This window comes from Triticum aestivum, chromosome 4A (genome assembly GCF_018294505.1).
Source record: "Triticum aestivum cultivar Chinese Spring chromosome 4A, IWGSC CS RefSeq v2.1, whole genome shotgun sequence".
NCBI classification, from domain to species: Eukaryota; Viridiplantae; Streptophyta; class Magnoliopsida; order Poales; family Poaceae; genus Triticum; species Triticum aestivum.
The window spans coordinates 668,356,229-668,368,465 of record NC_057803.1 but is presented as its reverse complement, the minus strand read 5'-3'; the positions used below and the strand labels follow the sequence as shown (position 1 = coordinate 668,368,465).

Here is a 12,237-nt window from a genome sequence, read left to right as displayed (position 1 = left end):
ACATCGACTTTGGGTACACATTGCGGTTAATCTTAACATATGTGTGAATACTAAATATTTTGGAGAATAACATGAGTCGCCGAAAATACCAAGGGTTGGTGAGCAACAGAGTGGTTGGAAGTTCAGCGTGACTGGGTCATATAAAAACTTGTCTATGGTAATTAGTGATGTGGAATTATTTTAGCCAACGTTCGTCATTGAGGGTTCTATGATTGAAAAGTACAGATTGTTTGGTGAATCCTGCTGCATTCCCTCGAAAGCATACTAAAATGAGTGTGAACTCCCATGGTGAATATAACGGGTACGTAGCTAGTAAGTTTTCTCTGCGGAAGCTTCTCCTCGCCTTCATCGCCCTGTGTGCCGTTTTATGCTGTGTCTGAGCACTGTGCATGGCTTTGGTGTTGACTAGCGAGAGAGGAGACCTGTGTCGTATGAACTGAGGTCAGGACGAGAGCACCGGAGGTGTTAGACTTCATCGTAAAAGGAATAGAAAATGCAGGAGAAGCTCTTCGGCCACTTTTCACTTTCTAACCATCGCTCCTAGTCACCTTGAACTCCGTTGTTCACAACAAACTCACGAATGATTATGCCCGTCTTTATTCCACTAATCTTGAACTCCTTTTTATACCTTCGGAGCTACTTCTGCCACTTTTCACGTCATTTTTTTTTCATTTTTGGCGATAAAAAAAAAACAGCCGTTCACGGCAGGGTAAAAAAAAAAGCCGAACACAAGCTTTCTTTTTTCAACCAGGCGAACCCCTTTCCACAAACGCAGAAGGAGAAAAGAGTTGTGAGTTCAGTTGGCACATTAGTAGGAAATCCGCTGCCAGTGTTCGGCGTGGAAGCACTTGCCATCGAGGAAAACCTGCAAGCACTAAATCTAACATACTAAGGTACTGGTGATCATATAAGAGTTGTATCCTCGCAGAGGGCATCCATCGATCGCGCTCTCTAATTATTCTCGTTCGAGCATATACCTAGTGGTTGTTGTTAACTGTGCCTCCAATTATTATATTATATCTTTTTTTTTCCAGGGAAACCTTAGAGAGCTTTATTCAGCAAACGTGCTCGCTGAGCAGTCAGCCAGAAGGCTGCTGATCAGGAACGATGGAGTAGAGTCTAACCAGCTCTCAGTCACAGAAAGCGTACAAGCACGCTTGGCACACAGATGTGCGGGACTATTCGCTGATCTCATTACATGTTGAATAGTAAAAGAGGTAAAACTATAGACGTAGACTCGGCCTAGAGCCAGGGCTCCGCGTCCTCCTCCTCTAAGAAAGAAAGTTAGGGTTCGTGCCTCTCGCCGGCGCCGGTGCAGAGTCGCCTCGTCTCCGGTGGCCCTAGGGCCATGGAGGGGCGGTGGATCCTGGCAAGGGCCGGCGGGAGGGCTCCGTTTTTAATCGTTTTTTTCAATCTAATTAGGGTTTGTGTCCTACTCAGGAAGGCGAGACGGCGGCGGCTCCCTGAAGATGGAATAAAGGTCTCCCCGCCTAGCCCCCGTTCCGGCGGTGCGTCTAGCATCGTTGGTGGGCGTGTGGAGGTGTGTCTCCGGCAGATCTATCTTTGGTGGATTTGCTCGGATCTCGTCGTTGTTCGTCTACGTTCGTGTGTCTTCGGTTTGGATCCTTTCGATCTACGTTATTTTTCATCGGCGGCGGTTGCTGTTCTGGGGTGCTGGTCCTATGGGGCCTTAGCACGACGACTTCCCGACTGTCTACTACAACAAGTTGTGCCCGGCTCTAGCGATGGAGGGGCGATGACAGCGGCGCACCTTCGGCTCGCTTCGGTGCTTGTAGTTGTCACTAGGTGGTCTACGAATCTGGATGTAATTTTTATTTCTGGTATTCGTTGTACTGCCATGATTGAAGACGAATAGATTGAAAGTATTTCCGCAAAAAAAGAGGTAAAACTAAAAGCTAGCTCTCCTATTTCATCTAGGATAGGTGCTATCACCGAGCGATCGGTGTGGCGAGAGTTCCAGAGGTTTACTGCCTCTAGACAGTCGGTCTCCATGATCACATGTGTGTAGCCTCGTAGTGTTGCGAGTAATACTCCTTCCTTGAGCGCAAGAGCCTCCGCGATGAGAGGATCTGTCACCCCCGGGATCGGCTTGCACCACGCACCCTTGAAGCCCGATGTCGAGCGAGCGACACCGCCCGCCCCTGCGTTGCCATCATCGAGGTGTGTAGCAGTGTCAGGGTTGATTTTCATATATCCATCGTCGGGAGGCCGCCATCCAAAACCTAGCAGCATAGAGACCTGCTGCTTCGGTAGCTCAAGTAGAGCTAGATCCTCACGTATCCGTCTTACTGAAAAGACAGGATCAATACCATCCCGTTCATGTGTTAGCCAATTTCGGGATGTCCAAATTGCCCACATCACCGTGACCAGGATCGCTCGTTCCTTCTCAGAAAAAAACGTTGATCACATAAAATGTCCTTGCGCCATGTGTGTGGGTGCAGCCTTGGCAGATTGATATCGAAGAGCAGCCGGGTTTCCTCCCAGAACCGGCGTGCATGTGAGCAGAGCATAAGTGCATGCTCCAGATCTTCTTCTCTTGCCAAACAGACCTTGCAAGTGCTAATCTGCTTCATGTGGCGACGTTTGAGAGTGCACTCGTCCGGTAAGAGCCCTCTCATCACACGCCACCAAAACACCTTGACCTTAGGGACTACTTTGAGTTTCCAAATGGCATTCCACACATGTTGTTGATCCGCTGAAGTGTCGGTAACTTGCCCCTCATCTAGAGCCTGCCGCTCTTTTTGATTCACGAGAGCACGATACATCGATTTAACAGAGTAAATGCCTGTCTTCTCAAAGGCCCATGCATAGATGTCTTCGCCCCCGCCGTGCCGCAATCGAATGTTCAGAATGGCTGCGGCATCCGGCGCGATGAAGATCTCTCGAACCTGCTCTGTCCGCCATGTCCAGCTCAGTGGGTCTATCAGTTCACTCATGGTTTCCACCATGGTGTTAGCTGGACGGAACAGAGGAGACATGTTAATGGTGGAAGGAATCCATTTGTCCTCCCAAAATTATGTGGACGATCCGTCGCCTATTCGTTTCACCAGGCCGGCCTGCAATGCTTCACGGCCCGCCACAATTGCCCGCCAAGTGGCAGATGAGGACTTGGGAACCGAAGCATGTAGGAAATCTGTGTCTGGGAAATATCTTCCTTTCATCACCTTGGCACATAGGGAGTTCGGGTTCATCATAAACCGCCATCCATGCTTCCCTAGTAAAGCCAAGTTAAACATACGGAGATCGCGGAAACCCATTCCGCCCTTGCACTTGGGCGTGGCCAGCTCGTCCCAGGCAATCCAGTGCAAGGATCGCTTGTCTAGGGAGCTTCCCCACCAGAATTTCGCCATACTGGACGTGAGGCCTTTGCACACCTTCTTTGTCAGCAGGAAGCAACTCATGCTGAAAGTAGGGATCGCCTGAACAATAGACTTGATTAATGCTTCCCGGCCGGCGCATGCAAACAAGCGTTCGGACCAGCCTTGCATTTTTCCTCTAGCTCGATCGCCCAAATATTCAAACGTTCCACTGTTGATTTTGCCAACGGCAGTAGGTAGGCCAAGGTATGGTTCTGAAAACGCCTCCACTTGGACACCTAGCAGTTGCTTCAAAGTTTGCCTGAGATCTGTAGGTGTGTTCGGACTGAAATAAATAGCACTCTTGCTTCTGTTTACGCATTGTCCGGAAGCATCGCCATAGATCTGAAGAATCTGATTAAGTCTTGTTGCACTTTCCATGTTCGCCTTGATAAAGATAAGGCTATCATCGGCGAACAAGAGATGGTTCACCCATGGGGCTCTGAAGTTTACTCGAATACCTCTGTCAACATAGTTGCCATAGTTCTTCAAGAGAGACGAGAAGCCCTCGGCACAAAGGAGAAACAAATATGGTGATATCGGACATCCTTGCCGAAATCCTCTGGATGGGGAAAAGTATGGTAGCAGCTCTCCGTTCACCCGGACTGCAAAGCGAACGGAAGTGACACACTTCATAATCAACCTCACCAGATTGACACTGAACCCAAGTTTCAATAGGATTAACTCCAAGAAATGCCATTCCACCCTATCATAAGCTTTCATCATGTCAAGTTTGACTGCACAGGTGAAATTTTTCCCTTTCTTTCACCTCTTCATCGTATGAACACTTTCAAAAGCCACCAGGACATTGTCAGTAATCAAACGGCCGGGGACGAAAGCACTTTGTTCTTCACTAATAATATCATCCATGCACATGCGCAAGCGGTTGGCGATCACTTTGACAGTCACTTTGTACAAAACGGGGCAAAGTGCGATAGGACAATACTGTGAAATATTTTGGGGGTGACGTACCTTTGGGATCAAAGTGATCGAAGTATCATTTATTCCCGTGGGTAGCTCACCACCATTAAGAAAGTCCAACACCGCCTTGGTTACGTCTTCTCCAAGAAGCTCCCAGTGGCGTTGGAAGAAACCCGCCGTGAACCCGTCTACTCCCGGCGCCTTGGATGGAGCCATTTGAAACAGAGCCCGGCGCACTTCAGGTGGTTCGAACGGTTTGCATAGAAGGTGGTTCATACCCGGTGTAACCCGGGTGGGAACATGTGATAACAGCACATTGGCATCGTGGACGCCGTGCGACGAGTAAAGAGCCAGATAAAAGGCTAAAATTTCCTCATTCACTTCCGTGTCCATAGCACAAACAGATCCATCTGCTCTCGTGAGAGAGGCTATTCTATTAGTACGCTGACGCTGCCTTGCTTGTGCCTGGAAGTAGGCCGTGTTGCGATCTCCATCTCGCAACCATGGAACTCGCGATCGTTGCCGAAGCCAGATCTCTTGGAGATGGAGCGTATCTCTTAACTGAACCACAATTCTCTTCTCCTCTTCTGTTGGGCAGCGACCAACTGAATGGCGTCGTAGCCGGTCAAGTCGTTTTTGCAGGTTACGAATCGCTTTTGACCGGCTACCGAACTCTCGGGCTCCCCAAGGCTCGAGTTGCTATTGGAGCTCCGTGAGGGAGTCCATAATTCCTTGCATTCCAGGGTTGCGATCATAGCTGCGCCAAGATGTTGCTATAAGCTGCTCGTAATCCTGGTGCGACTGCCAAATATTCTCATAACGGAATTGTTTTTTCTTGAACGAGCGATGTGGAAATGCGTGATGTCTGAATTCTGTCACAACAAAGCAGTGATTCGACTCCACTGCACACACATGCCGTACTCGTGTGTGTTCAAACTTCAGTCTGAACTCTTCGTTGGCAAAGGCCCTATCGAGCCTAGCCTTGACATTTGCATCTCCGGATTGACGATTGCCCCACGTGTATGGAACACCTGACCAACCTAGGTCCTGGAGAGCACACTCGTCGGTCACTTCGCGAAAATTCCTCATCTGCCATTCAGGCCGGGCTGACATGCTGAAGTGTTCATGGGGATAGAGGGTTTCGTTGAAGTCACCAACGCAAAGCCATGCATCGTGAGGTATGGCATGCAGAGTGCGCATGAAGCGCCAACTATGGTGGCGTTCAGCTGCCTTGGGCGATCCATAGAACCCCGTGAACCGCCAGCCAACAGAACTGCCAGCATCCTCCCGCACCAGCACATCGATGTGATTCTTGCTGTAGTTTTTCAGTTCCACTTTCACGTCATTGGACCAGAACATTCCTATACCTCCGCTCAGACCATCACTGTCCTCTCCAAAGCTGCCTGCAAACCCTAGGGTGTGCCGCAGATCCTCAACTCTCTTGTCTCTGATTTTTGTCTCCATAACGAAAACCAGAGCGGGCCCTTCTTGCCTCGCGATGTTGCGAAGCTCACGAACCGCCTCGGGGTTCCCAAGCCCCCGGCAGTTCCAGCTTAGAACGTTCATGACTCCTGGCAGGGCTGCATAGCAGCTCCTGCCGAATTGTCCGAAGTGGTGGGTGTGCCTCTCTTCTTCTTTGGTGCACGTTCCTCTTCCGTGTCCACTGATGTGCCCTCCCCAGTCGGCTGTACTGAACTCGCCGGGATGATGCCCATGTTGTTCCCTTGCTCTTGTTCAGATGTAGCCGGAGCGGGCAAAGCCAAAGGTCTGTACACTTTCTTCGGGGTCCCAACTTTCCTCTTGTTTTCAATCGTGTTCCTTTTCCTAGGAGAGTTGACCTCGGGATCGCCATCTCTGGTTGAACTAGTCTCTGGGGTTGCACTCTTAGCTGGTTTTGCACGATGCTGGTTCGTCCCGGAATTCTCACCAGAGGAGGCTTTCTTCTTCTCCTCCGGCGCGCGGAGGTTGGTTGAAAAGGTGCATGTTAACTAGTACTCCGTATTTCTTTGGTCCGAAAATACCTGTTGGCGAAATTGATTTCCGAACGAGGCGAGGACTACTTGGGTGTGGTTGCCGGCCTGATAGGATCAATGGTGTAGAGGAGGATGACTGCATTTGGAAAGAGTCAAGCAACCACAGCGAAGCATGCATGCTCCCCAAGTGGTGTATGTTGGCATTCCCAGCATTTCCATATGCGTACATCAGCACACTCGCTCACCAACTACAGGCCGCAGTTACAGTGAGCAACTAGTTGCGTTGCTCGCCGAAAATGAAATGAAAGGTTGTGTTTCCGTGAAATTGCTGGATCGGTTTGACGCGTGGGCAGGTTTGACGCGTCGGTAACAAGAAGGTGTTTGAAACGTTTCCACTGATTTTGCTTGTGCTACCAACCGCGATGGTGGAAGCAGGTTAATACTAGCTACAATATGGGTCTGAAAAGAAACACTCTCACTGTATATATGAGGATCGTTCTGGAAGAAGCAGGCATCCATCCAAAAGAGCGTTCCAATTTGGCAAATCGTCCGTCCAGTTTTGTTTACACAGGCGAAAGGAGAAAATGACCGGCCGTGCTGCTTCCCTCCATACCCCGACTTTTTGGGAACGTCCCTATCCTGTGACTCCGGACCATGATACAGGCTCCCTTTTCGTGCAACCCAACGGTACCGTAGGCCGTAGCAAGTTGACAGGTTTGAGATGTTCCAACCTAATTAACGCGGCCGTAGCAGACTGGCAAGACACATCTCATTCTCTCTTCTTCTCCACTCTATATATGCCGCACCAGCTCTGTCTCCGCTCCAACACACACTAGAGGAACTCACCAGCTCCACGGGCAGAGGAGCCGACACCCAACCCAGCCCAACGCAGGCACGCCAAGACCAGGAGAGAGACAACATGCGTCCATCACGGGATCTTCGCCTCGCCGTGCTTCTCCTCTTCTCCGCAGCCGTCCTCCTCTCGGCAGTCCCGGCGGCCAGAGCCCAGCAGGAAACCGAGGAGGAGGAGGAGTTCAGCTACTCGATGGACGCGGAGAACGGGCCGGCGCACTGGGGCGACATCAAGGAGGAGTGGTCCGCGTGCGGCAAGGGAAACATGCAGTCGCCCATCGACCTCGCCAGCCCGCGCGTCTCCCTCGTGCGCGGCCTCGGCTACCTCAACCACTCCTACGCCCCTGCCAACGCCACCATCATCAACCGCGGCCACGACATCATGCTCAAGTTCGAGGGCGACGCCGGGAGCGTCTCCATCGGCGGCACGCCCTACTTCCTCCGGCAGCTGCACTGGCACTCGCCCACTGAGCACAGCGTCAACGGCCGTCGGTACGACATGGAGCTCCACATGTTCCACGAGAGCGCTCAGGGCAAGGCAGCCGTCATCGGCGTCTTCTACGAGATCGGCGCCCACGACGCCTTCCTACACAAGGTAACTTTTGCTTCTCTCTTTTCTTTCTTGCTTTCTTTAGTTAACCAACCAACGAACCTGCAGGCTTAATTAAGCTTGATTAACTACAGTCCCACCATGGGACTTACCTTAATTATGCTTAACTAACACCAACATGGTACCTCCCCTTGCTAAGCTGCAAGATGCAATTAATAATTGGCACGCCATGCATGGGGCTAACTCTAGTCTTGTACGAACGCAGCTGGAGCCATACCTGGAGATGATAGCGGATCGCAAGGACAGGGAGGAGAAGATGGGCATGATGGATCCCAGGGGCGCCAGAGGCAAGGCCAGCGTCTACTACCGCTACGTGGGCTCCCTCACCACCCCACCCTGCTCAGAAGGGGTCATCTGGACCATCGTCAAGAGGGTACGTCCTGTTTCATTCATTCGCCTTCACGCATCACCTTGCATCAAACAGAACTACCAGCAAGTAACAACTAACAGTAAAATATTTCATTTCCGGACCATATCACACATGATGACACACAACTTGCAACTGTCACATAAAATAATTCATTTCTAGAACTTAGCAGTTGGCAGGGAGCTGCCAGTTCGATTTATGTCTAGATCCTTTGATTTGTTAGTCACAAGGAGTCTTCCCACCGGTTTCGTCTTTCCTTCACTTTTGATTGATTGGAATTTAGAGCAGTGGAAAGCACGCCAGCTACATGCGTCCAAGTCCTATTATATGCTATGCATGGTTGGTGAATAATGAGAGAAACGATATACTTCCTCCGTTTTTAAATATAACTCTTTTAAGAGATTTCACTATGCATGGTTGGTGAATAATGATTATACTACCTCCGTTTCGAAATATAAGTCTTTTAAGAGATTTCACTATAGACTATTTACGAAGTAAAATGAGTGAATATATACCCTAAAAGGCGTCTGTATAAATCCAAATGTAGTATCTATAGTGGAATCTCTAAAACGACATATATTTATGAATGGAGGGGGAGTATAGTTTATGTTATTGAAACTTTTCTTTTTCTCTATCTGGTTGAATTTGCAGGTCCGCACTGTGTCGAGGCACCAGCTGGAGCTTCTACGGGAGGCCGTTCACGACGTAAGTTTTTGTTGCCTTCTATTTCTCTAGTCGGTTCATGGAAGAGAAGTCTTAGCTATTGTGCTCGTGCATTCAACTCTTGTCTTTCAGCACTTTACAGTCTTTAGACTCGTGTCGGATGGTAGACCTTAACCAAGGACCTCTAGAAATTCCACAGCCACACGAAAGCCGCCTTTAATTTGGTCTATCTCCACTCGTGGACTAGGAAAAAAGTTTGGACTAATTTTCCTTCACCCCCCTACATGTAGGACATGGAGAAGAACGCGAGGCCCCGTCAGGAGGTGAACAGCAGAGATATCAGCATGTTCCGGCCTTTTGAGCAAAATAGACATTGATCATTAGCTAGGGTCGATTCTCTACTTAATTAGTTTGTTGTTACAGTTATTGTATATGCACATGGTTATACCATTTTTTGTAGTTTTTTCTTCCCATATTAGGTGCCTTGTATCCAGTCATTGAATAATAAAGGACCACGTCCAGTATATGTCCATGCATATGTGTTGTTGTTGATCTGGCGATATATCGTGAACATGATTGTTGTTGGGTACAACAATATAACTCATCCAGCTGCCACTACCAACTTTTCTCGTCTCCCTGCGCCATTTAACAATGTTGTTCTGTGTGTTGTCTGACCACTACCTGCTTGCCTTTGGCCGTTGACTGCTATGTTCTGTCGCAGGTAGTCAAGTTTGACACAATTCTTGCTGGTTCAACCAGGCTTATTTCTGGTTGATATGCAGATAAACGGTCTTCTAAGGTGGACAATACCGAACAAGAATTTGTTTCTGCCAGACAGTCTAGTTTTTTGGTCCCTGCATTGGATGGGAGAGGGTTGGGATCGCTGGTATCATCACGAAAATAAGAGAGAGATTATTTAAAATGTTCCGTCGAAATAAAAAAAAGTGACCGTGAATTTTAAAACACATTGTAGAAAATAAAACAAATCATGAATTTAATTTAATTTACATGTTTGAAAAACTGTTCATGTGTTTAAAAAATTATCAGCAACATTGAAAAAGTTTGCGGATTTAGAAAATGTTTCGTGAATTTCAGAAAATGTTTCTCAAAATTCAAAAATGTACATGAATTTGTAAAATTTTCCTCAAAGTTCCCCGATTTTTAGAAATGTTCAGAACTTAACTATTTATCTATCTATCAATCTAGAATCGCCACATTCACGTACGAATAGGCCCAACGACAGCCTACAATCGATCGCTCGCTGACATGTGGGGCTACTAATGCAAATAAAACATTGATGCACCATGAGGCTTCATTCATAGGTGGCCTAGTAACTTACTAGATCGGGATCGCGCCTTGGCGCGAGGGTGCCGGTCCCAACGTTTTGGTTAAGCAGGTAGCGCTAAGTCAATAGAAATCCAATGAAAAAGAAACATACAATTGTGATAGGAGCGAGACATAATGGTGCTCAATATCGGCATGAGACTATAAGGCAGAATCAATTTCAGTGCGTTCATCAGACTACTTAAGTTTGAAACCCAAAGCATCAGCGTGTAACTATAAGGCAAAATCAGTAAGTATAAGGCAAAATCAATTTCAATGTGTTCATCAGACCATAGAAGTTTCAGACCAAAAGCACCTGTAAAAATAAGTTAGTAGGGAGCATAGTTTGGCGCACGTATCCAACGGGACAATGATATTCTGGTTCAAGAGAAAGGAGAAACATTCACTTGTATGAAAAGCAAGCCATCATCAAGTTCAACATGGTCATAGGATTATAAGGCCACATCAAGTTTTCATGAGACCACAAAAGCTAATACTTAACACTAAACTCACACTAGTAGAAAAGAGGGCTTTGGTCCACCCCGGGTTAGCCCATTAGTCCCGGTTCAGTCTAGAACCGGGACTAATGGGGGCATTAGCCCCGGTTCGTGCGCCCAGGGGCCACGTGGGCCATTTGTCCCGGTTCATCTGGACCTTTTAGTCCCGGTTGGTGACACGAACCGGGACTAAAGGGTGCGATGCCCATTATTCCCGGTTCGTGGCACCAACCGGGACTAAAGGGTTAGACCTTTAGTCCCGGTTCGTGCCACCAACCGGTACTAATGGGGTTTCAGGCATTAGTACCGGTTCATGGCACGAACCGGTACTAAAGGTCCCATTTTCAAACTCCACCCCCCCCAGTGGATCGCCTTTTCAGTTTTAAAAAAATAAAAGAAAATGATGAAAATGTCAAAAAAATAAAAGAAAATAAGTTTCCCATGTGATATGCCGTCTAGTTGTTGGGAAATTTACAAATATGAATTTCGACTTTATTTGCAAAATCTCTCTTGAATTTAGTAAAATGGGCATAACTTTTGCATACTGACTCGGATGAAAAAGTTTTTTATATGAAAAATCATCTACTCGAAAAGTTACATTCAAATTTAATGGGGAGAACCCCGTTAAACATTTTTAGAATCCTCAAAAACCTAACAGAAAAAAAGTTACGGGGCTTTTAAGATCTAGAGTGGAAAAAATCGAAAAAATTTCAAACTGTGGTCAAACAATGGTCAAACAATGGTCAAACTAATTATTCTAGAATATTAGTGTTACTAAATAATTATTTCAGTTATTTTGAATTTTGGTCAAATCTGGTCAAACTGTGGTCAAACAATGGTCAAACTAATTATTCAAGAAATATTAGTGTTACTAAATAATTATTGTTTTTTAAAACAATAGTTTCAAAGTCAAACAGTGAAATGTGTCACTTCATGCTCACGCAAAATTCCCGAGGGTTAATAAGATTGACATCTTACTATTGTCAGCAAAACAACAAGTGCAGACTTGGAAACGAGGGAGAATAGAACCCAGAAGGTAAGCGTGCTCAGGCTGGGGGAGTGGGAGGATGGGTGACCATTCGGGAAGTTAGATAATTAGGAATGATGAGGGGTGATTAGAGATTAGAGGATAAATTGAGCAGTGATGAGGGGTGGTGATTAGAGATTAGAGGTTAAAATAATTCAAAAATTTGAAAATAAAAAAATTTCAAAAAAAATCATAAAATTTCCTTTAGTCCCGGTTGGTGTTACCAACCGGGACTAAAGGTGGAGGTCCACGTGGCCACGGCCTTTAGTCCCGGTTCCAGTTTGAACCGGGACTAAAGGGGGGAGGCATTAGTAACGACCCTTTAGTCCCGGTTCAAGAACCGGGACTAAAGGCCCTTACAAACCGGGACTAATGCCCCCTTTTCTACTAGTGTCAGTACTAAGAGCATAAACATGCGAGAGCAAGTACTAAGAGTAGGAGCATTATAAGCTGCACTTGAGACATACATCAAGTACTACATACAAAACTTGGAAGTGTCTTTTCTTTCTATAGGTACACAACCTTTAGTATACGTCAACCAGAACAAATAAAACAGTCTCCTAAGAGAATGTTCTATATACAGAATGGGTATAGTAAAGTCTCAGAGTCGCATTGATACATAATCAT

The 12,237-nt window shown here is 47.1% G+C and overlaps 1 protein-coding gene across 1 annotated transcript; it reads left to right on the top strand.

The window, feature by feature from the left end:
• Positions 1-7,084: 7,084 nt before the first annotated feature.
• On the top strand, positions 7,085-9,299 carry LOC123087992 (alpha carbonic anhydrase 7). The gene is made up of 4 exons (XM_044510126.1): positions 7,085-7,718; positions 7,939-8,106; positions 8,752-8,805; positions 9,054-9,299. The coding sequence occupies exons 1-4, from the start codon at positions 7,191-7,193 to the stop codon at positions 9,138-9,140; spliced, it is 837 nt and encodes a 278-aa protein (XP_044366061.1). The 5' UTR covers positions 7,085-7,190; the 3' UTR covers positions 9,141-9,299.
• Positions 9,300-12,237: the final 2,938 nt, after the last annotated feature.

Excerpts from the sequence above, each read along its gene's own strand:
- LOC123087992 (XM_044510126.1), top strand. The coding sequence starts at position 7,191 with ATGCGTCCATCACGGGATCTTCGCCTCGCCGTGCTTCTCCTCTTCTCC. Across the intron at positions 8,107-8,751 it reads TCTGGACCATCGTCAAGAGG|GTCCGCACTGTGTCGAGGCA; the intron begins GTACGTCCTGTT and ends TTGAATTTGCAG. Across the intron at positions 8,806-9,053 it reads TACGGGAGGCCGTTCACGAC|GACATGGAGAAGAACGCGAG; the intron begins GTAAGTTTTTGT and ends CCCTACATGTAG.